At 45.2% G+C, this 24,895-nt stretch overlaps 1 protein-coding gene across 2 annotated transcripts in view; it reads right to left on the reverse strand.

Annotated features, from left to right (window-relative positions):
- LOC147748351 (macrophage mannose receptor 1-like) overlaps positions 1-24,508 on the reverse strand; it is a 75,333-nt gene extending 50,825 nt beyond the window's left edge. For both annotated transcript variants that reach the window (XM_086936422.1, XM_086936421.1), the window contains exons 1-3: positions 23,875-24,508; positions 12,793-12,894; positions 5,900-6,013 (exon numbers count right to left, since the gene is read on the reverse strand). In XM_086936422.1, coding sequence (XP_086792548.1) covers positions 5,900-6,013; positions 12,793-12,894; positions 23,875-23,947 — 289 coding nt within the window. In that variant the 5' untranslated portion in view covers positions 23,948-24,508. The remainder of the gene's footprint in view (positions 1-5,899; positions 6,014-12,792; positions 12,895-23,874) is intronic.
- Positions 24,509-24,895: the final 387 nt, after the last annotated feature.

Below are 24,895 nucleotides of genomic sequence, written 5' to 3' on the forward strand. Positions count from 1 at the left end.
TTATCACGGCTAGCGGGATGCAAGATGGCCGCACTCCCATGAGCTCTTTAGCCCCCGCCCGGAATCCCTCCCATCGTGATGTATTAAGGACCTTCAGCCCAAACAAATTGCCCTCATCTGCCTCCCCACCAATTGCTAATAAGGTAAAACACTGGTCCCCTCGGGGGTAGTGTAACCCTAAACTCGCTTGGAGAATTTAGAGAAAAAATCAATAGATTTTTTTATATTGGGTAGAATCACATTTATTTGCTCTGAAACATCTTCAGGGTATACGTGAGAATACACTGCATTACAATAAAGGTGCTACAAAAAATGACGCAGGGAAAGTGAATGAGTAAACGCTATATACATAGCATATGTACAAAACTAGGGGCTGATGAGAATACACCTTCCATCCACACTACTCTGAATCAGAATATTGTGTATTACATCATTAGTTAAATCAGTCCTCAAGTAAATTTGTCAAAGTTTCGACCCTATAAAGATAATTGGATGAGGGTTATCATCAGGACCAAAAATCAAGGTTGCAGCAACAAAAGGTGATAAATCCAGAGGAGGTTTTTTTTAAACTCTTAGGGGCAGATTTATGAGGCTGTTGCGCCTCTTTGCGCCGCAATTGCGTCACTTTATTTGACGCAACTGCGGCGGAAACAAGGCGCCCTATTTACAACATTACGCATCTAGGAGATGCGTCACGTTGTAAAGCACTGCGCCATAAGGAGGCGTTCCTGCGCAGGGTTGGGCGTTACTGCGCAGGAACGCCTCCTGAAAGTGGCTGAGTGAAATCTATGAGATTTCACTCAGTCACTTTCATGGCAATGCTGCGTCAAAACCCTGCGCCTGCTTGAAGCAGGCGTAGGTCTTGACGCAACATTGTGCACATGGTGTACCCCCTAGCCTTGCTGGAGCTGCGTCGCGCTTACGACGCAACTCCAGCAATGCACCACATTTCCGGCACAGATGCGTCACGCATCTGTGCCGTTTTTGCAACATGGTGCGCCGCATTATAAATGCGGCGCACCATGGGTGGCGGAGCTGTGGCGCACCGTGACGCACGTTAACTGGCGCATCCCTGGGGATGCGCCAGTTAACCCCTTCAATGCTTGTGACGGAACCATTCCGTCATCAGTCACGGCTGAGCTGTGCTGATGACGGAATGGTTCCGTCACGACCACACCCTGTTCTGGAATGTCCAGCACAGGGGAAAAATTCAAGTAGCAGCCAAGGTGTTAACATAAATCTGCCCCTTTACACTTTTGCATAATTCCTCTCTGATCCACTAACAAGGTACAATTAGCTGGGGTTTGTGTAATTACAGGGTTACATGAAAGTATTCACCAACACCATAAATAAATTGTTCATCAATGGTTCACAAACGACAACAAGAGCAATTCTGAGAATGCACATTCAGTATTGTCAAGAGAGCGATACTTAATTGCTCACAAGGATGCAGAGCAGCACGCTTGACGCTGTTTGTTCCAAAAGGCTGTCCAATGCCCGTGCCGATTGCAGCACCCGAAAAGCTGTCTGCGGCCAGTCACCACTCAAGTGTCGCAACCGTCGCAGAAGGATGAGAGCAAGGCCAGGGACTAAGCCTGGAGACATCTGAATGTGCAGGCCAAGGCGGCACCCGGCAGGGAAGTCTATGAGGATCAGGAAAATTTAGGAGCGTGGTGTGCTCTTCTGAAGGAGAGCCTGGCCCGTAACATGGTTGCACGGCCAATTGGGCCGAGAAAGCTGTCCAGGGCCATGCAGCATGGCAGACCAGAGAGAGGCTGTGGGCCTGACTGAAGACTAAGGGGGACGTAGAGGTACACCGCCGCACTAGAGGTATGCTGCTTCTGGCAATGTCCTGCCTGACTGGAGACAGGGTACTCTAGGCGAGTTGGTTGGAGATGGTAGAGTTCCCTGAGCGAGGAGAGGAGCTGGGGAACATTGCCTCTAATGTGAGTCTGTGGCATTGAGAGTGTATCCAGAAAGTGCCCCCGAAGGCGCCCCTCCCCCCCCATCCCCACAAGGGCTCATTAGCAGGCCACCACTCTCCCATCACTGAAAGAAGAACTCAGAGGTGCAGACCAAGGGTGCAGCGAAAATTGGCATTTGGTGGGATACCTCTTAAGATGAGACTTGCTGCGGGAAGGGGGACGAGACGATGAGCAGGAGCCTAAAGGAGGTACCTGGAACCCAAAAGGGCAGGGCAGAGCACCACCCTCCTGCGCAGCGCAGACCAGCATATCCCAGAAGATGCTGTTGAGACATCCGATTATAGCCCGGAATTCATGCTGGACCAATTACCCTTCCACGGAGGTCTAGGAGATTAAAATAGATAAAGGTTGGCTGGACCTTGGTATTCTGTGGGAAGACCCCAAACACCTTACTGTAAGAATAAATGCTATGAGGAAATGCTTGGACAGGTGCATTCTCCGGACACAGCTGTTGCACCTCCTGTAAAGAATGGAGACCCTGGATCGCACGGCAGAGTATTCTGAGGGCTGCAGCAGGAGAAACAATATCCAAGTGGTTGGCCTGTGGGAGGGAGTGGAGGGCTCCAACATGGTTGGCTATCTAGAGAAATGGATTGTGGTGGAGGTGTCACAACAGGGTCTTCCTCCCTTTTTCGTATTGGAGCAAGCGCACAGGGTGCACGCAAGGCACCCATTGCCGGAGGCGCCACCCTGCCCGGTGGTGGCACTCTTCTTTAATTTCAGACACAGGGATATGATCTTCCAAAAGGCGTGAACTCATGGGATCCTCCAAGTTTAGAATAGATGTGTAATGATCTTCGAGGACTACACACTTGTTCACAATGGAAAAGAGCATCCTTCATGGCAGGTAAAAAGGAAATGTGCAACACTGGCCTTAAATACGTGCTTATGTTCCATTCATGACTTAATATGTCAATGATCCTGCCCTGTTCTTTGACCATACTCCTGACACCTGGGACTGGCTTAAGCAGTATAAAACAGGCACGGATGGTGTGGCATGGCACAGACTACCACCCCCTTAAATGCAGGAGATGCAGACGACACAACAGGCCCAGGACCCCGTCCATACTGCAGGCTGGACAGTTTATGGGAAAGAATGCAAGTGTACCCAAGACACGCATCCCCTAATCAATCTATACCCAGAACTGATATGGAGACACAAACTGGACTTTGGTTTGTTGGAACGCTGGCTTTTGCCAGTCAGCCCTGAAGTTCCGGGAGTTGGGGAAAGTTCATTTGTATTCGTGTGGCCCAGAAGACGTAGCCCCCATACCCTAATGTACTCATAGCACCCCAGTTGAGGAAGACTTTATCACCCTTGCTTACATGCGCTCGCCATGACACAATACATTGATAAATACTTGTTCATAGCCTGGAACATAAGAGAAATGAGGACAGTGACAGAGAGGCATAGAGTTCCGACCTTACTTAAATGACAAGGAATAGATACAGTGTTCCTCCAAGAAACACACTTAGAAACTCAGGAAGTAGTGAAGCTACAGAGACGCAGGAAGGGCCAGCTCCATATCACAGCCTCTTCATTTGCAAGGGGGTCTTTGATCTGGATGCAGCCTGGTATCCCAATAAAAAGAACACTGCGTACATAGACGAAGGGGGATAATATGTGATACATTTGGAGACCGTAGACAGGTCTCGGGGTTTACTGAACAGTATAAATATCCAAAAATGGGGCAGGACCACTTACTCATATCACTGGTACCTACACTTTCTGGAAAAGACTTTAACTGCTTTCTGGATGTGGACTTAGACCTCTTTACTACACCTTTATCAAAATTTCTCATACTCAGTCTTGCTCCGAACTTCGCACCCTGGACTGAAAACCGGGGCTGGTAGACCCACGGCGCAACAAGAATGGCAGCTTTAAAGAGTGCTTCTTTTATTCTCCAGTCTGCGATCTGTACGTACCGCTGAACAAATTGCTTTGTTCTCATAGACTAATTGGCATTTTCACCAATGCCCAGTACCTGTGTCCCACACTTCCAGACCAGACTTCCTACTTGTGACGCTGAAGTGGGGGTCAAGAGTGGGTCCGATTCCCATGTGGTAGTTGCCAGTGCAATTTCTGCAACACCCCATGTTTATGGATCGACTAGGGGACATTATATAGGAGTACTTTCAGTCAGTCATTACACCACCACCAGTATGAGCTTCAAATGGGAGGCGTTTAAAGTGATGGTTCGGAGACAATGTTTGGACCAAGCTATTGGTGTTAGGAGAACTTTAGAAAACAAACTCATTCCTTTGGAAGGCACTATCCCTAACTTAGAACAGCGACTGCACACTGCCCTACCGGATAGGGAAGCCCTTCTAGAAGCCAGGGACTAACACACAGATTTCTTGGCATGTCTGTGCACCCTCACACATCTCAAATGTTCACAAAGAACCACACAGAGGATGGCAGGGCAGGCAGACTGCTTACTTGACTGGTGCAGTCTGAGGGCAGGAGAGCCCCTATCTCCTAAAATGAAACTGGAGCCAAGTAGAGGTACGTGCACAGCTCGATGTACATGAGGAATTTATTCAGTACTAGGAGAGCCTGTAATGACAACTGGATCAGAGAAGGGGATTCAGGTGTTTCTGGATAGGGTGTACTACCGTACCTCCCGGCTGATGTGGGAGAGATGCTAGGAGGACCGATAACTACAGCAGAAATCAAAATGACAATCAAAGACCTTGAGCGGAACAAAATCCATGGTACTGATGGAATCCCTGCTGAATTTTACCAAAAGTATGCAACAGTACTCACACCACATTTGCAAAACTCGATGAAGAGGTGAGGGACAGGGGTGTATTACCTAACATGACAAGGAAGGCATTTATTGTCTCTACTCAGAAATCCAGGGAAGGAAGCTGGTGCGGCGTCCTTGTACCGACCCTCACTATGCTTAACCTAAATTATAAGATCATTAGTAAGATACTGGTGTAACGTTTGCATCAGCATCTATCAATGTTAAAAAAACATTAATCAGAACTGCTTCATACCCCAGTGTACCGCCTCCCTGAATATTAGACAGCTTTTGAGGATCATTAAGGAGACACCCATGGATCAGTACCCAAATGCTGTAATCTCATCCCTAGACCTGCAAAAGGAATTTGATACAGTCCAATGGAATTAGCTACAGGTGGTGATGCTGCACATTACCCAGGGAGAGGGGTGGATTAAATTGGTTACACTCCTGGACAGGCTCCGACATTTGTGGCGGGCCGCAGCACAAGCCACAATAGAAAAAATCCACTTTTTAAACATCCATGCACCTGGTGGGGTGCATGGATGTTTAAGGGGGCACTACGGGTGCCCCCCAGGCTCCATAGCGGAGGCCCAGAGGGGATGAGGAACCTGCTAGAGGGTCCCCAAAGTCCCTTTCCAACAGCCTTTCTTCTGTGTTTGGACTGCCATAGACAGGCTGTCGGAAAGGGACATCGTAATCCCTACCGCAGTGCCTGAACAGGCACCGCCCCTACTGTAGGGATTAGACTCCTACCGCTGCCCGCCTGTCGGAAAAGCAGCGGTTGGTCCCTCCACCCACTGCCTTCGACTGCTGCATCATAATGCGGCGGTGAGACCGCAAAGCCAGATGTCAGTAAGACCGCAAACGACGCCTGCCTTTTGCGGTCCGATTGACATCATAATGAGGTCCAAAGTATTTAGAGGAATTTAGGAGAAAACATAGAGACTGGAACCAACACCTGTTAGAGTTGCTCTCGAGTTTTCATTGATACTTCATGCAGGTAGAACTGAATTGGATTTATTCTAAGCATTTGTAGTTATGAAACGATAATTAGGAAATCATTTAAATTGTGCAAGGTTATTAAAAATAATCATAATGAAGATTGGTGAGGTTGTTTGGGGAACAAACCCATCTTCAGTGTCACCTCCAAAGTGCATCACTTACGCTTCACAAATCCAAGTCCCAGAAGCAGGAAGATTAGAAGGAGTGAGATGGCCAGCAGAGCCGAGAGGGTGACAAGCAGTATCCGGGTCCTATGTCTCCTGGCTGAGTTCATAACTAAAAACAAGAAAATAAAGTCGAGAAAGCAATGTGAGTCCGCAGGCCTGAAACACAGCACATGGTTAGGAGCACAACAGAAAGCTTGAACCCCACCAGAGACAAAAGAAGAATGGAGCTTAAACTATATCAGAGTGAGAGAGATTTGAAACATGGAGCTTGAACTACATCAGAACGAGTACAAGGAGAACCACACCAGTGAAAGGTTACATTGATCCTGAACTATACCAGAGAGAAACTGGTGAATACGCATAGATTCAATACCATTTAATCAGAGAAAAAGACATGGAGCAAGACAGACAGAAGAGAACGGAGCCAGAGCAGTGAAAAGGGATATGGATCCGGAGCCATATAAGAGAGTGTTAGAAGGTGGTTCTGACACTAGGGGCCTCCCGGATTTTTCGCTTTTTGAGCACCTAATTGTTGAGCTTTTACTGTGGGGGAACCTCATAATCTGGGATTCACCCACAGTGAACTCATAATGAAGGAGACTGCATGGAGATTTTACTGGTGACCCCCTGGCTTGACTAGGCCGCTGCGCAGCAGCTGGAGTATGGGGCACCGCGCTGGTTACATGCAGACACATGTGTACATGCGTGTGCACATGTGTAGGCGCGGCACAAGGGAGATTCCTAGCGTGCGCAGTCCAGGAGCAGCTACAGAGTGAATGGTGTGGCAGGACTTATGCAGAATTGGGTGGTGACATGGAATAGGTTTTATACAATGGAAGGAAACATGCCAGGGAAAGTCAGTGTGTTTTACTGTGTTTTTCACTTCATTATTCCCTTATGGGGAGGTGGAACCCATGGCTAGAGTAACTTCCACAAGGCCTACAGATTCCAGACACGCACTAAAGTCCCTTGTAGAGTATGTGAAAATAAGTAATCTGTAGAGTCTAAAGTCATATTTGTACTGCTTTTGGGTCGTCCAGAAATGTCATAGTTCTCTGAGTCCCTGGCTGGGGTCTGGCCCTGGTAGGTTAGATTAATGACCTTTCTTCCCAGAGCGAAGATCTTCCCTCCAAGGAGAAAAGATAGGTGGAGCTACAAGCCAATCCATCAACTGCGGTCGCTGGGTGCCAGACACCAAGCTGAACCAAGGTGAAGGCAGCACTGGGGGAAGGGGGGGCATGTGGCCAGAGACACTGGACGACTCCATTTTGAACAACCCAGAGGATGGACAAGAATGAGGGAGCAGGGGCAGGAAAGTGATGTGCCGCTGTTTGATAGGACACACCAAGACTTCCTGCCAGCCCCCTACTCAACTTTTAAAAAATACTTGCACAGGAAGAGAATCTCTCTCTGGGGTGTGGTCTGCTGAGGCGGAAGGTGCTGGAGTCTGGCAATTGGCAGTTGGAAAGAGAGACCCCCTGACTGTCACCCAGGACCCTAACTGCACCAGAAGAAGCGCCCAGGACCGGTGCGCAGAAGCAGGGGCTTCTGCGCAAGGAGAAGAGAGGCATAGGGAGTCAGTGAAGACCGCTCCCTGCAGAATTCCGGAGGGCAAAGGAGAGGCTCCCACTGGCTGGGGGATGCCAGAGGAGCAAGAAGACGCGAACATGGGGCCGATTGGACCCCAAGTGGCTGAGATATAGCCCCCGGAAGGTAGGTGACCTTTGACCCCTAAGAAGACCGATGACAAAGCACGTGGGGCTCCGCCGCCGGTCTCAGAGATGCCCCCGGGGTGAGTCAGGTCCCGGGGGCTGCCCCCAAGGAGAAGTAAAGCCGTGCATGGGGGCCAGGAGCCCACCCTGGCCCCCTCCGAAGATGGAGGCAGGGGAGCACCATTGCACCCCCGCGTTGCGCCCCCCATGAGAATGCCCCCACGGAGCTCATCCTGGCCCCGACGAAAATGGTGATGGGGCGTACTGTCGCGTAACCCCATCTAGAGGAGGAGGGGCCTGGGACAAGGTGAGGCGGAGTTGGGGGAGTGCCATCGCACTCCCCCAAAGGCCCGCTGGAGCAGGAAGCGGCCTCGCGTCTGCCTGCAGACCAGAAATGGACTGCTAGCTCTACCGGCAGCACTTGTAGGTGCTGGCCGGGCCGGGAGCCGGCAGGGACAGCCAGGAGTGGGCTCCCTGGGCTGCCCTCCAGCACAGGCGACGTGCGGGGGTCCCGGATGGGACCGGGACCCCCGGAACAACTGAGTCGCGTCGGGCCCAAGTGGGACCGGGCCCCCTAACCACTGGCAGAGGAGCCGGGGATGGGTTCCCCAAGCCGCATCCTCTTACCTGGAGGTCGGGGTGGAACCAGGCCCCCCGAGGCCTAGGAGGCGGCGTAGGGTGCCATAAAGCTGATTGTGGCTCTCCCCGGCACAGCGGGAGGGCCGCTGCTTCCATATGCGAGCCTACCCATAATGCCTTGCCGGCCAGGACCAGACTGCAGGGTCAAAACAGCGTGTTCTATGCTTGTGGTGGCCCCAGGAGGACGGGGTCACCACCACATGAATGTGCAGGTGCTGGGGGATCTGCTGGAGAAGCCCTGAGAAAGGGGGGAGAAAAGGACCACCCTAAGAGTCTTGGAGATTGGAAAGAATAACCTCTCAATGGCTCAGCCTGCATTTTAAACTTTCTGGGCTGGAACTTTTGTTCTTCAGCTGAGGGTGAATTGAAAAGTGTTTCATGGAGTGAAGGGCTGAGTAGGGGATGTAGAGGTGTAATTGCACCAGAACTGCATTTACCAATGGTTATTTCTTGTAGGGGGACTAAAGTTCATGTTTTTAATGGGAAGTACATGATAAAGGTGATGTCATAAGCAAAGAGTAGTTATGTTGTCAGACACTCCAGCTAGGGTGTCTGGCTGTATATGGGTGTCTTGCTGTATATGGATTTCATCTGTGATGCCTTTAGGGGCTATAATTGCAATGCATTCTAATGAGCCACAAATGTGCTGAGGGCTGTCATTCTAAAGTTTGCGTAAACAAGTATTCTTCCTGCTGCATTTAGGTGAAGACCCCAGACTGCTAGCCCCTAATATATAGAGGTGCATACTTCATGTTCAGTAGGACATGCACAGTCAGGGTCATGTGTCACCAAGGCAGGTATACCCATTTTTAATGCTTATTGAGGTAACGGGTGGGTCACCACTGGGATGGTGCCAGTGCGCAGGGCCCACGCTCCAGGTTATGTTCAACTACCTGCATTTGAGGGCAAGATGATATGCATACATGGGAGTTGTGGTACTAGACCCCACTCCCCTTGCGGGAGGGGTTGAGATGTTATGCAATGTCACAAAGTCATTCCAACAGCTTATGTATATTTGTAAATTGGTGCATAGTATTGAGTAGTGTGTGTGTTTAATAAATGTACTCTTACTTTTATAAAGCAAAGTACAGACTGGACAATCAATTATTGAGTTATTTTTGCACACCTGCAAATGGTGATTACTAGCCCACACCACCTCCCTTGAGTAAGCCTCAGACTGCTCTGCAACGCTATCCTCTGAGAGTCAGGCGCTACAATTGGGAGGTTGGTTCCCAGTGAAGGACCAATGTAAGCATGTTATTTGTGCAGGCCCCACAGAGGCTGCCTCGTTTTCCAACAGAGAGGGAGAATGGTGAACAAGCCAGGGAACCACAGAACCTGAACACTGCCAAATAGTTCAGAAAAAGACATGGAATCTGACCCGTATCAGAATGAAAAGAACAAGACAAAAAGCCTGAACCATATCAGGGAGACAAGAACACGATCTAGAGCTGAATCATACCAGTGAGAAATAGGAACGAGACATGAAACATAAACCTTACCAGCGCAGTCAGAGAGAGAAAGGGGGGAGAGAGGAAGAGAGAGAGAGGAGGGAGAGAGAGGAGAGAGAGAGAGAGAGAGAAGGAGGTGGGAGAGGGAGAGTGAGGAAAAAGAGAGAGAGGAAAGAGAGAGAGGAGGAAGAGAGAGAGTTAAGAGAGAGAGAAGGGCAGGGAGAGAGGAGAGAGGAAAGAGAAAGAGAGAGAAAGAGAGCAAGAGGGAGAGAGGGGGCGAAAGAGAGGGGAGAGAGCAAGAGAGCGAGAAAGCGAGAGGAGGGATAGAGAGAGAGAGAAAGAGAGAGGAGAGAGGAATGAGAGAGAGAGAGGAAAGGGAGAGAGGGAGAGAGAAAGAGAGGAGAGAGGAAAGAGAGAGAGAGACAGAGCGCGAGAGGTAGAGGCAGAGAGAGGGGACGAGAGAAAGGGGAGAGAACAAGCGAGAGAGAGAGTGAGAGAGAGAGAGAGAGGTGAACAATTCCAGGGAGGTTAGAAAAAGACCTTGAGCCAGAGCCTCATCAGAAAGAGAAAAACAGGACGTCATGCTCGAGCCATTCCAGGCATCCGACTCCAGAACATGACATCCAAATCATATTTAGAAAACATGAATTTTGCATATGAATATGACGAACTATAACAAAGAAAGAGGGAAAAAACATCAAACCTGAGTCACACCACAGAGAGGTGGACACAACATGGGGCTTGGCCTGCCTCATGGAAAGGGTTAACATGCCATGAAGGTTGACCCGCCTCGTAGAGAGGAGGAAGGACAACATGGAGTTTGACCTGCCTCGGGGTCAGGAGAGGAACATAACATGGATGTTTACCTGCCTCTGGGAGGGTGAGGGAACATGAAATTGAGCTTAAACCATATGGGTGAGAGAGTGAGGAGAACAATGACTATACCCTATTAGGTCCTGGAAGCAAGTCACCAATTAGTCTGACTAAATAATGGGGAATGTCTTTCAGATGTTACTATACTTGGCAGTCCTACAACATCCCTGTTCCTTGGTACCTTTGAGGAGTCCACCCAGATGTACAGCTCATTGCACATTGCTTTAGTCTCCTGGGATGACCTATCTAGGAGTCCTTAGGACACTGTGTGAGGATTATCCGTTTGTGGGCCGTCTGGAGATGCTGCCGCTCTATGTAGAAGGATGCTCATGTGGACTCACAGGTTTCCGTATATGTCTCAAGATCTTTCAGGCTCAGCCTAAATCTGGAAACACCTAAAACCTCCTTCCCTACACCATTCAGGAGTCCCTTAAATTCTTATAATTCTCAATTGTGGCAAGTTCTTTCTTTTGTACCTATCTGAAAATAAGTTTAAACGAATTAAATAATCCCCCATGAGAAAGGTATGCCTATGAGGTTTCTTAAAGCACCCTGTTTGCTGTCGAGCAATACAGACACAATTGTGTATATAAACGTGTGTGTTTGTGTGTGTATTTCCTCGTTTCGTTCTACAGAAACCTGAACAGTATATTCCAGTATCACAATGTGGGCCTCATTTACGAGGTCTCTAGTGGCACTTTTGCGCTGCCGGAGCGTCACTTTTCTGATGCTTCAGTGGCGCAATGTGCCGCAGCATATTTACAAGGCCCCGCAAAGCCACTTTGCTTGGCTTTTCATGACATTGTCAATAAGTGCCCTTTCACACAGAATACCGTGTGAAAGGGGCCGTATATGGGTGATGCTGTGGGTGTTCCCATGCAACACCCATGGAATCTGAAGCATTCCCAGGTTTACGAGGAACCGTAAACCTGGAAATGCGTCAGATTCTACCACCACCCCAGGGGTGGAGTTAGAGAGGTGCAACATGGAGAAATATCCTTATTTCTCCTTGGTTTTCCTTTTTCTACGTGTGCTGCATTCTATAGAAAGAGGGAAACACCTCTCTTGATTCTTTTGTGCAGCAAGGTGTCCCTTCCTGCACAAAAACAATCACCCCTACAACGCAGAAACCCTTGCACCATGGCGCAAGGGTGCCTGTGTTGGCGCATGGCGCAAGGGTGCCTGCGTTGGTGCATGGCAGCCCATTGTGTGCCTGTGCTGAGGAAAAGGATAGGAATGCGACTTATCTCATGGATATGGTGCATTCCTGCCCTTTTCTTTTGATGCAGGGCAGCGCTGCACAGAAATATTCCTTGTGGCACGCCCTGCGCCAAAACTTCGTAAATAAAGGCCTTAATGTTTTCAATAGGTCCCATTTGAAGTGCACTGCCCCAAAATAAACATGTAATATAAAAAACGCATAACGCCAAGCAATATGTGTAATATTGTCCTATATTGCTAAATCATGAGTCCGGTGACAATACACTTGGCCTTATGCCTCATGGTTTATGATTTCACCTGAATGCCTGACATTACGCGGTTATCCTTCAGATAGGACGTGCACGAAAATATGCAGATGTGCAGATTGTAATATGATGTTTGAACCATTGTGGGGCCATGACGCATGAGAGGTGAAACCTCAAGTAGGTCATATTGCCCTTCCCTCAACAATGGTATGAAAATAGCTAACTACACTCTGTGCATCTGCATATACTGTATACATGTACAGCATTCTCTGTTGTTTCATGTGTATTCATTTTTTTAACAAGTTATTTATCCAAAACCAGAGTGCAAAGGGTTAAATCTATGCAGTGAATAAAAACGAATCACAATATTCAGGCCTTGTGAACATGGTCACAGTTGTTTTCTTTTTTAAAGGTATTCTAGAAGGACATTTTTGGGTGCTAAGAATTGTTTTCTTAAAAGAGTTAAGTTGGACAGTAATACGTGTCTGCATCTGCCTTTATTAGTATATTGTGTCACATTTATTTTCACTGGCATGACATAACATATAAACTGTGTACCCGAAAGGCACCCTGCATATTTCAAGTTATTCGCAGATATGTGGCTATCAATGAACCAATCATGGGCTAGGAAAAGTCTTTATTAACTTATTAACACCATCCTCTCAGCAGAAGAGTCCTTCCCTCTGAAGATACCACCTATAGAGGGTTTAAGCGAATCAAGTCCCTTTGAGAGTTTTAATATTTTACCTGGTATTCGCGGAGTCTTATCATGGTGGGTCCTCTTATTGGTTGCTTCAAGCGCATGGATGGGCTCATAAACGCTCTCCTCTTCATAGATGTCACAGTCAGCTACAAATGAAAGAACACAATTGAATAAACACATGAGTACAGCTTTAACATCATAAAAAGAACCCCAGAAAGAAGACCAGTAATAGACAACAAGATCGCACATGTGATAATCACAAAAACAGTATGCAATAGTTGCGCTTCAACCCTCAGGGTCCTACCACTCCAGATCCTTCACTATAATTTAGAAGAAAATGATGAAGGGAGCACTCCAAATATCTCAAAACACCCTAACGCTTTTAATATATCATATCCAGTTAGTGTAATCAAAGCCCATTTCTGCATTAATTCTTCATTCAGTCTATTAATGCAGAAGAGCCAGTGGTATTGAGTCCAATGTTATTCTTCAAATAAAGATACTCAGCCAAGCCAATGTTTCATCCTAACAAAAAGGACTTCCTCAGGGATCATAATAATTGGCACCCTATCAAATCCATCTCACAGGTATCGCGCAATCCATGTGTCATACGTAATCCAATCCTTGTGTTTCCACACCGACACGTTCTTCATAGCTTTCAAATATGCTATAACATTGTTTGTACCATTTCAGCCTTTCTGCATTAGACATCCACTCTCAGTCAATGGTGGGGCCAAGCTTGAAGCAGCCCTAGCCTTGTTCAATCATTGCCCAACCCGTACTTCTATCTCCCATGCCTTACTCAGTCTTCCATGAGGTGCTTTCCTGGTTCTAAAGTCTTAGAAGACATGCTTAACATAAATATAGAGAGAGGGCATATTCCGGATAGACGTTGTCACTGAAATGGATAATAGACTAGGAATACAGAGGATACCATAGAGAGTAACGTTCATTCACTTCCACATTCCAGGAACTTGAGACATTATGCATGTGAAGATCTTGGGGAGAGCAACCAAACCCTATAGTGATCATCATCCGAGAAAACCACAACAAAGTTTAAGTGAAAATACTTTAAATAATTATTGTCCAAAGAGGAAATCAGAACTGACATCCAAAGGATGGCTGCCAAAGAAGGTGATTGGTGATGCCCCAGCAGCTGGACCACAGATGACATTAATAGAAGCATGTCTCTAGAAGGTCAACAAAGTGATCCTATCTTTTCCAAGCTGTGCATAGAAAACCAAATTGGTGCAGACACAGAATATAGAGTTGGAAATGTCGACCTACGGAAATATCGAGTTTTAAATATCGTGAGTCAGAAATATCGACAGCAAGAATACCTTGGTCAAGAAAATCGATTTTAAGGTAAGAAATATCGTTTTTTTAAATATAGAAGTCATTAATATCGTTTGCAAAAATATAGTTGTTTCAAATATCGATTTTTTACTTAGGTACCGATTCCGATCCTGGAAAAAAAACGTCCGTACGATTTTTATCCGTAGCCATCGCGGTACGATTCGTACCCGTCCGTCCGAGTCACGTAGTATGATCCGTATTCCGTCAATCCGTCCGGATCGTCGCGATCCGTACGTATTGCAAGGCTGAAACAGTGAACCGAACGACTCGTACACATGCCGTACGACCCGACAAGTACGATCCGGACCGGGGTATCAGAACGCGAGTCGTACGGTTCACGTCAGGTAAGGGCAATTCGTACGGAAAAGCACACAATCACATACTAACCGTACGGTGCGTACCCCCCATGATCGCAGGGGTACACGCCGTACCCCTCCGATCATGGGGGTACGCGCCGTAGCCGGGGGGGGCTGTTCCATACCTGTTTCGTCGTGAACTCTGCTTTTACGGCTGTTTTCAGCTCCTGTAGAAAAAGGGTCGTACGGTGCGTACCCAACACGTATCGTACTTGCTGGGTCGTATAAACCAGCCGCGAACGGTACAGATGTCGCGTACAGACGTCGCGTACAGCGGGTTCAGAGTGAGACTCGTACGTAGATTAGAGTCGTATGGTCTCTGTACGATTTGTACGGAGTCCGGCTCCTGGTACGAATCGTACTTCGTCATACGTAGGGGGGACGTTGCAGGGTACAATTCATATGGGAAAAACGCTCCGAACAGCTATTCGGAGCGCTTTTTACCGGATTGGAATCGGCCCCTTAGTGTATTGTATTTTAGTATACATTTTAAATGTATGTGATGTATTTTTTTTTGTATAAGAATTGATTATGCTTTTTAGTATATGTGTTACATTTTTAGTAGTTATCTATTTTATTTTAATTACATTTTGTGTTTTTAAGTTCCGTAGCGGGTTGTGGGTTTACAGGGGAATAGGGTGGGAAGTAATTTCATTATAATAAATTAATGATTATTTTTTATTTATCAATATTTATTTAATTGGGTATTATAGTGTTAATTTTGGGAAGTAATTTATTATTAATGAATTATTAATTGGTTGTTAATAAATATTAATTAATGAATTGCTAATTATTTATGTGTCATTTTTTAGGTGCGGGTTGTGGGGTTTTTAGGGGTAAATGGGAGGAAAGTAATTTATTTTTAATTAATTAATAATAAGTTGGTAATCAGTATTAATTAATTGAAAATGAAATATGGATATTGTGTAATAATTTTAGGTGTGCGCTGTGGGGTTTATAGGGGTAAAGGGCAGGAAGTAATTTATTTTTCAATAATTAATAATTAGTTCTTAATTAAAATTAATTAATTAATTGAAAGTTAAATATGGAAATTGTGTAATTAATGTTAGGTGTGGGTTGTGGGGTTTATAAGCGAAAAGGGTGGGTAGTAATTTACGATTTTTAATTAATAATTAGTTGATCATTATATTAATGAATTAATTGATCTTTAATTAGGGTAATTGTTTATATTTTTTGTGTGTGGGTTTCATTTTTATAGGTGTAAAGGGTGGGTAGTAAATTAATTTTATTCACTTAAGAATTAGTTGTTAAATACTATTAGTTTTTGAATTGAAAATAAGTTTTAATTGTGTAATTATTTTTTTTAAAGTTTAATTTTAGCTGTGGTTTGTGGGGGTTATAGGGGTAAAGTGTGGGAATTTTATTATTTTTATGACTTTTAATTTGTTTTTAATTAATACTTTTCTTTAATTGGTAATTAATTATGTTAATTTTGTAAGTACAGTTTTTTCACTTTAGCTGTGCATTGCGAATTGTGTGGTGTTATAGGGTAGGAAATTTAAAAAAGTAAATTTTTGTAATAATTAATGTTTTTGTGTCAAATTAATTTCGAATTACAAATATGTATTTGTCCGAAAATAATGTTTTATGTTATTAATATAATATTTGTAGGTATGTGTCATATGCATTTAACATTAAAATATATATGTTTTTAAATTAGTAATATTACATTTAGTTGTATTTTATTTTTAACATATTATATCTTTTTTATTTATTTTGTTTTTTAAATAGTGTTGTTGTTAATATTTTGTTTGTTTTTCATTTTGAACTGACTGGAGTGAGAAAATTATTGTTACCCCTCCGCTATCCAACACTTTCCCTACTGTTGCACTGATTGAAGTGGGAATAGTAAATTTTACCCCTCCACTATCCAACACTTTCCCGACTGTTGCACTCACTGGACTGGGAATAGTAATTTCCACCCCTCCACTATCCATCACTTCCCCTACTGTTACACCCACTGGAGTGGGAATAGTAAGTTTTACCCCTCTGCTATCCAACACTTTCCCTACTGTTGCACGTACTGAAGTGGGAAAAGTAATTTTTACCCGTCCGCTATCCAACACTTTCCCTACTGTTGCACTTACTGCAGTGGGAAACGTAAATGTTACCCGTCCGCTATCCAACACTTTCCCTACTGTTACACTAACTGGAGTGGTAATAGTAATTTTAGCCCTCTGCTATCCAACACTTTCCCTACTGTTGCACTGACTGTAGAGGTAAATTTAAGTTTAAAGATTTTTAAATAGTTTAATGTTTTAATTTATAATAGAATGTGTTTTTAATAGATTTTAAATTATATATATATATATATATATATATATATATATATATATATATATATATATATATATATATATATATATATATATATTTGTAAATGTTTATATAATTTTAAAACGATAAAATAAATTACAATTAATAGTTTAATACTTGTGTTAAAGTATATATATATATTTTTTTTATATTATTATTATGTATGTGTGTTTAACAATTTTAATTATGTTTATTTGTTATAAATATAAAAATTGATATTTTGTACAAATATATTTTTAACATCAATATTTTTTTCTGATATTTTTTGTTTAGTATAGGGAGTCGACATTTTTGAATTCTATATTTTTTCATCTATATTTTTGACATCTTTATCTGTGCCACCTGGAATTATCAAGTACCATCTAGAAAGAATAGATATCAGCATCAACAGTGATGCACAGCGATTCAATAAGCTCTATGAAGACAAGAAGAAGTTGTGGCGGGTTCCCTACTGATGAGCAAGTTGCTGTGTTCTTCCACTCCCTGTCAAGTAGTGCAGGTCTTCTGGAAGAGTGAAGCGGTGGCTGCATGTCTCTGGTAGAGAATACCCAACTCCCTACACACCAAACAAAGCCAGAAAGAAAGAGGATGTCACGTAGAACAAGTGTCCTGTGAACAAGTGTAGCCTTCTTACTATCACCTCTCAAGGTTAGAAGAGGGAACCTTCAAGTGCCCCCAGACTCTAGAGCTAAACATTGCCTTTTGGTGGAACTAGGCCCTTCCAGAGGTATGGACAGTGGGGCCAAGCATGGAGTCGATGCACATGGCCCAGGTACAGGATACATCCCTGGTTAGTACTACCGCTTCCTGCTGTCAGTATCATGTAAACCAGAACGCGCTGCAAAAAGCACTGCTATGTTGAAAAAAAAATGAGGAGGGGGAAATTAAAGCAAATAATGTGCACTCTGGATATGTCCTGTCTAAGGTAGAAGAAAAAATGCTCCCATTACCCTACATTGTGAGAAAGAAACTAGGAGGAAGAGGTCTGAGTAGGGGACCTTGATGGGAGGACTGCACATGCTTCGCTGTCATTTTCTGTTGCTGAAGAGCATGCACCCTGCTGCCACATTGAGCATGCCCTAACATGTCAGGCAGCATATCAAACGTTTGTGATATGACTTGAAAGGGCAGCTCCCTTTTGTCATGGCACCCATGAACGCAACATTCTGCATGGAAGCCATACACAGGGCTCATAGTGGAAGGTGCCATTACCCAGATCTCATTCTGCATGGCACCCTTCCACAGGTCCCATTCTGCATTACACCCACTCCACAGGCCCCATTCTGCATGGCACCCATGCACAGGATCCATTCTGCATGGCACCCATCCACAGGCCCCATTCTGCATAGCACCCATGCACGGGCCCCATTCTGCATGGCATTGTTACCCAGGTCGTATTCTGCAAGGCAACCATACGCAGGTCACATATCCCTCAGCGCTTAAATGCTGCTGCTCCTCCGGAAAATTGTAAGCAGTACATGTTATTCATCCCTCTTGCCTTTGCAATATCTGTAATAAAAGCATCATTTCCTTGTGCGACAGATGACAATTAGAGTGAATGCCCGCCCTATGTCTCTTCTTGCCAATACATTTAATGTTAGAATAGATTCTGGGTAAGTGATGATGGTATCTGAATGATATGTTGACAACTGAAAGAAAATAGTCTTCTGTCTTTTACTACTGACTTGAAGTTCACAATGGCCTTTAACAATCAGGAATTTCTTGAAACAAGGCAAGGTAGGGTTAGGAAAGAGAGCAGGGGCCATATTATAGAATATGGCTCGTTTGCTTTGTTTGCGCCGGGCGCACCTTTCAAAAGGTGCGCCCAGTGCGATCAAGGAGAGTGCTCCATGTTACATTGATTACGATGCCCCCAGGGCAGCCCTGAATTCGGGCTGCCCTGCGCCGGAGTCTAAAATATGGTGCGGGTGCAGAGGCAAAGGGATTTCCTCACTTGCAATGGCCACGCCCCCATGCAAATAAGGGAACACCCTCTGGAGATAGCGCTGGCGCTATATGTGCTCCAGAGCTATCTGACTTATAGAAAGGGCCGCACAAGCATCTGCGGTCCTTTCTGTAATTCCAAAGTGCCCAAGGGGTGCATGCCTGTTGTGCCCCCCTGGGCACTTTCCATAATATGACCCCTGGATGGTAATTTGGGGGGCTTGAACAATAAGTTGGGTCCTCAAAGATATCAGGAGGCAAGATAGGGGCTGAATGGGGTCTTGTCCTTCATAGCGGGTGATAGTTTCAACGAAGGGGCAGGTCTCTCTGCATAGGTATTCCAGGGCCTTTGAGTGCTTAATATGATTTTTTCCTCATTGGTAGTCCTCGGATTTCATGCTATCTCAAACAGCCTCTTCTCACTATGTTGCCAAAAGCCTGCATTCAGACTTACCGTGACTTAAAACTTTGATTGTTTACTTGCCTTCCGTTCTTTCGAAAGACCCTAACCTTACCTTCCATCTTCTGCATGACTCTTCTAAGTATAGCCTACTCCAAGATGGATATCTTGTCTGCTTTAATCTCTTTAATTGTATTTCTGCAAATTGCCCACACCTCATTTCATAGATCACAATTGTTCCTTCTTTGAAACTATACCCTGTAGAGTAGCAAAAACAGGGCCGGACTGGGAACCAAAACCAACCCTGCCAAAGTGCTTGGCCAGGCCCCCGGGGTTTGAGGGTGCGGCCGAGCTGTTTGCCATGGCCAGTTTCGGACGATTTCGTTACAGCGAATGATATTGCAGCTATGTTGCAAAAACGGCCCTGTAACCAAATCAGCCCCCAGGGGCCCAAAACCGGCCCCCAACCCTGGCGGCCCACCAGGGAAATGCCCGGTGCCCGCTACGGCCAGTCGGCCCTGAGCAAAAACCTTTTCTTCTCCAGCCTCTCTATTCATCCAAGCAACCACTTGCACGAATTCACATACCCGCACTAATGATAACACCTAACTCCTATTCATTTAAACTCCACAAAGAAACTAGAATAAATGCATGAAATGGTTTCCCCGAAACGCAAGATATAATACCAATGACCAATAACCTCTGGATGAACCACTAACTTTGTCTACGAGAATACCGTACTACTCGTCTTGAAGTGCTTCAATGCATTGTCTCGAGTAGTAAGTGCCATGTAAATGCAATTACAATACAATACAAAGTGCTGCAGTGATACGAAGGAGGAAGATTAATTAGCATAGTCACAATGAGTGAAGGGGCAGGGATATGAAAGTACCATCACACAACTTCTCTTTAACTGTTTTGTGTCTTAAAAAGAATGTCATTAAAAAAAAGACCAAAACTTTTTTTATTTTTTTCATATCACAGTAAATTCTGAATGTAAAATAAATATATTGCAAGTTACGCTGCATAATTGGCCTTTTCCTGCTACATAATTTAGTTAATGCTGCAGCATAATTGGTCCTCCCCTGCCGCATAATTCCAGTGGCCCTGCCTATAAGCCAGTCTGATCCTACCGGAAGGCAATGGTCAAGACTCCAATATGCGCTGCAGAGAACAGAGCTGAGTAGTGCCCTCTCTAATAATTACAAGATGCTGTGAATAGAAGCGGGAATGAGATTATCTTGAGGAAACACATGCATTGTGAAAGGCAATATGTATCACCTATGTCAGTGCTATTGGCTTTGCCAATCTCTTTTAGCCGTGTTGTACAGCAGTGTAGCTGCTGCTGAGAATGGTTAAAAGTTAGTGGTGTGCCATAGAGGAGAGTGGTATATAGTAAAGTGGAGTGGCACAAATTGCCGTAGAATGCCACTGTGTGGAGTGGCATAGAGTGGAGTGGTGTAGAGTGGTGCAGAGTAGAGAGGTATAGAGTAGATTGGCATAGAGTGGAATGCTACAGAGTAGAGTGACATAGACTAGAGTGGCTTAGAGAAGAGTGGCATAGAGTGGGGTGCTTTGGAGAAGAGTGGCATGTAGTAAAGTGAAGTGGCGTAGAGTGGCATGGAATGGTTTAGAGTAGACTGGAGTGGCATAGAGTAGACTGGTGTAGCATAGAGCGGAATGGCGCAGAGTGGAGGAGAGTGGCATAAAGTAGAGAGCCATAGAGTGGGGTGGCATGGAGTAGAGTGGAGTGGAGTAGAGTTGAGTGGAGTGAAGTAGAGTGGATTTAGAGTAGCATAGAGTAGAGTGGCGTGGCAGAGAGTGGAGGAACGTAGAGTGCCATAGAGTAGAATGACATAGAGGGCTGTGAAGTGGCAGAGAATAGAGTGGAGTGGAGTAGAGTAGAGCGGAGTAGCGTGGGGTGGAGTGGAGTGGAGTGGCGCAGAGTGCAGTGGCGTAGAGTAGAGTGGAGTGGCATAGAGTAGAGTGGATAGTAGTACAGTTGTGGGTGTAAGTAGCTAAAGTGTCAATAGAGATGGCGGATAGGGTGAACACAACATAAAAAAGAAGCTGTTTGCCTGTTTTAAAAGTGGAAAAACAGATTACATGTCCAGGAACAATACCGAAACACTTATTAGAAGCTGTATGTCTGTGTTAAAAGTAGGAAAGTACATTACATGTCCAGGGATAATACTGAAACGCTTATATATATATATATTTTTTTTTTTAAATAAAGTTTTGTCACAAACTGACAAGGAAGAACACGTACTTGGTCGATGGCAGACCAATGTTTCACCGTCCTGCGATATAAATATTGTTAATTGAACTGGGAATATTAGAATAGCCTTTGTTGAAGAGGGCCCGAATATCTAGTCATTTATACAGATATCAATACACCGGGATTTGGGAATTTGCGGGGTCACCTTATGAGAATATAGAGTACTAAAAATGTATATGTCCTAATGAATCTGCAAACCATATGCAGTGATATATGTGGACATTTTAAAGAATTGTAGAGGAATTTGTGTTGCAGCTCATACAGTTAATACAGTTCATCAAGTAAAGAGATAGCTAGACGTATTGCTTTAACAAGGAAGAGGGGCAATTCAATAGGGCTCTCAGCTGCACCTCACAAGGTTATGGGATGAGCACAGTCGAGGGACTTTTAATATAAAGCGGGCACATTTAAGATGTGCGAAGTTGCCTGAGGCAAGAGCAGCTATAAAAGTAGGTCCCTTCATGAATTGCTTTTGTACTCAACTATTTTATTACGAGTTTACCGCCATTGGTGAGAAGTCTAACAAACAGGTTATGTGCAATAGTTTTCCTTTTGGTGCTCCCGTGGTATGTTTTCTCATTTTTCAATTAACATTTGTTTGCATTTCGTTACCCTGTTAGTGACTAAACATTCGTACATATTCTTTCTTTTTACCACTAAATTGATTGAGACATTTCACTTAGGTAAACAAGAGAATATTAGATTACTAGATCCTAAAACTGTATGAATGGTAGGGGATAGGTGATTTATGTTAATGTTTTTATGTTTTATCTTAATACGCTCTCTTGTGCTGAGGGATTTTTCATTTGATATGTTATCGCCCTTGCTGTGAATTTGTCTCGTAACTCCATTTATGTTACCGCTGGAAAGGCATGAGCCTCGCATTGGCAGCTCTCTTATGTATATATGTATGTTTATTACCTACTGGCGGTCGCCAGTAGGTGATTATAGTTAGGACCATGTTTCTATAGAAAATGCGTTTCTTGACTTGCCTATATCTTTGGCGTCGTTTGACAAATCTTCACAAAATTTTCCAAAAAATGTGTCATTGTGAGTTTTGTTGTGCATGGAAAGTTTTGGGTGGTTCCGTCATGCGGGGCGGAGAAAAAGGGGGGTCATCAGTGATGTCATTTGAGATGTCATCAGTGATGTTATCAGTGATGTCACTGACCATGTCATGAGTGCTGTCATATATGAAGTCATAAGCAGTGCAATGCGGGGGTGTAAGTTATAGTTACCTTAGGTAACTATAACTGCTGAATTTCACTGTTTTTGTACAAGTGAAATCTGAACCTAACTATAACGTCCTAGTAACCTTTGTTTTTTTCAGTGAATATATTTGCTTGTATGAATGTATATATCTATGTATGTATGTATGAATGTAGTTTTTCTGTAGCGCAAACTGGCACAAGAGGCAGAGGAGCGTTGCACAGTACACAGTTAAGCATAAAGTCAATGAGTGACTGTCAGGTCAGACCGCGGTATTGGTGTGTTATCCGACAGACAAGTGTCAGCTCCTCTGGGCAGCATTGAAATCTTTTGTTGATCAGATTTAGATGCTGCAAGGATCTTCAGACGAGCTTTTGTCTGGCTGTGTATCAGGAAGGGATATTCGTCTCTCCCAGCACGAGAATCCTCCAAGAGATAGGCCAAAGATTGAATGATCACAGAAAATGATATTTCCCAGAACTCTTAAAGGTGACCACTGCAGAGAGGCCAATGACTCAATAAGATCTAGACTGAGGTTCCCCAAAAAACCCTCAGAGGTAAGTACTGCAGAGAGACTAAGACATGTACCTAAACGTAGACCCACCCTTCCAGGTGTGCTGTTTATGGAGAGGAAAGATTGAAAGAACACTTAAAGAGACAAACTCATGATCCTCAGAGCAGCCCTGTAGGCATATGGCAGAAGGGGCATGTTTTAAAAATAGACTGCGAGTAGAGAGCTCTCTCGAAAGAGGCCAGGAACTGAATGATCTTAGAGGTTGAACCCTAATATTACCCTGGATTTTATAATCCAGAGAGAGACCATGTTTTGAAGTAGTAAAAGACTGTCCTGTCTATTCTGACAAAGATCTGCCCTGCAGGACAAGCTTGAGTCTCATAGCGTTAGTCCTACAGCTCAGCTACCACAGGCAGAGTCTCATGTGTAGAGTCATTCAGGCTAAACTCCATGGTTTAAGTCCCATAGGTTAAATCCCAAAGGTTGAGCCCGTGAATAGGCTCAGTCTTGTAGAAGGTGTTCCAAGATTGCAGTTCATAAATTGAGCCCCATGAGTCCTTGGGTGGAGGCTCATACCAATAGCATCATTGGGCGCGCTCAAGGAGCACTTCCCGGACAATGCACCAGCTGCACCACCAGACAAGCCTAAGGTGGCCACAGCACCCAAGGCCCACTGACCTCGCAAACCAAACAGTAGGTAAAAAAAGCAGGTGGAAGGCGCAAGCACATTACCTGACTCTGGGGTCTGTTTATATGAGGTCTGTCGGCCCTCCAGACGGTTAAAGACCTCAGCGTTCCCATACATGTTCCTTCAGGTCTTGGGTGCTGTGAAGACCCTTCAAAAGGGGATAGGGTACGGATCCTCGTGTGAAGACCTTCAGGAGGGGACAATCTGCAGACCCTGATATGAAGGGACCCCACCAGGAGGGAACAGGGTGGGGATCCTTGCGTGAAGAACCTCAGTTGGGAACAATCGTAGATCCTGGTCCGAAGACTCCGCAGGAGGGAACAGGCCGCAGAGGCTGGTGTGAGGACCACTTAGGAGGGAACAATCTGCATATCTGTGAAGACCCCCAACAGCAGAAAATGGCTAGAGATCCTGGTTTGAAGACCCTACAGCAGGGATCAATTGTAGATCCTGGTGTGGCAACCCTTCTGGAAGGTACAGGGTGTAGATCCTGGTGCAGGGAGTCTGCAGAAGTGAACAAGCTGGAGAACCTGGTGCGAAGAGCCCTCTGGAGTACTCAGGTGCAGATCCTGGTGCGAAGAGCCCTCTGGAGTACTCAGGTGCAGATCCTAGTGTGAAGAGCCCTCTGGAGTACTCAGGTGTAGATCCTAGTGCGAAGAGCCCTCTGGAGTACTCGGTTGCAGATCCTAGTGCGAAGAGCCCTCTGGAGTACTCAGATGCAGATCCTAGTGCGAAGAGCCCCCTGGAGTACTTGGCTGCAGATCCTAGTGCGAAGAGCCCTCTGGAGTACTCGGGTGCAGATCCTGGTGCGAAGAGCCCTCTAGAGTACTCAGGTGCAGATCCTAGTGCGAAGAGCCCTCTGGAGTACTCGGGTGCAGATCCTAGTGTGAAGAGCCCTCTGGAGGCTACTGGGTGTCAATCCTTGACTGGAGACCCCCCGAGGAGGGAACAGCGTGTCGGTTCTGGCGCAAAGACCCTGCAGAAGTGAATGAGCAGGAGATCCTGATGCGAAGAGACAACAATCTGCAGGCCCTGGCAGGAAAACTCCCACAAGAGGGACTTGGG

This window comes from Lissotriton vulgaris, chromosome 1_1 (assembly GCF_964263255.1).
Source record: "Lissotriton vulgaris chromosome 1_1, aLisVul1.2, whole genome shotgun sequence".
Classification (NCBI taxonomy): domain Eukaryota; kingdom Metazoa; phylum Chordata; class Amphibia; order Caudata; family Salamandridae; genus Lissotriton; species Lissotriton vulgaris.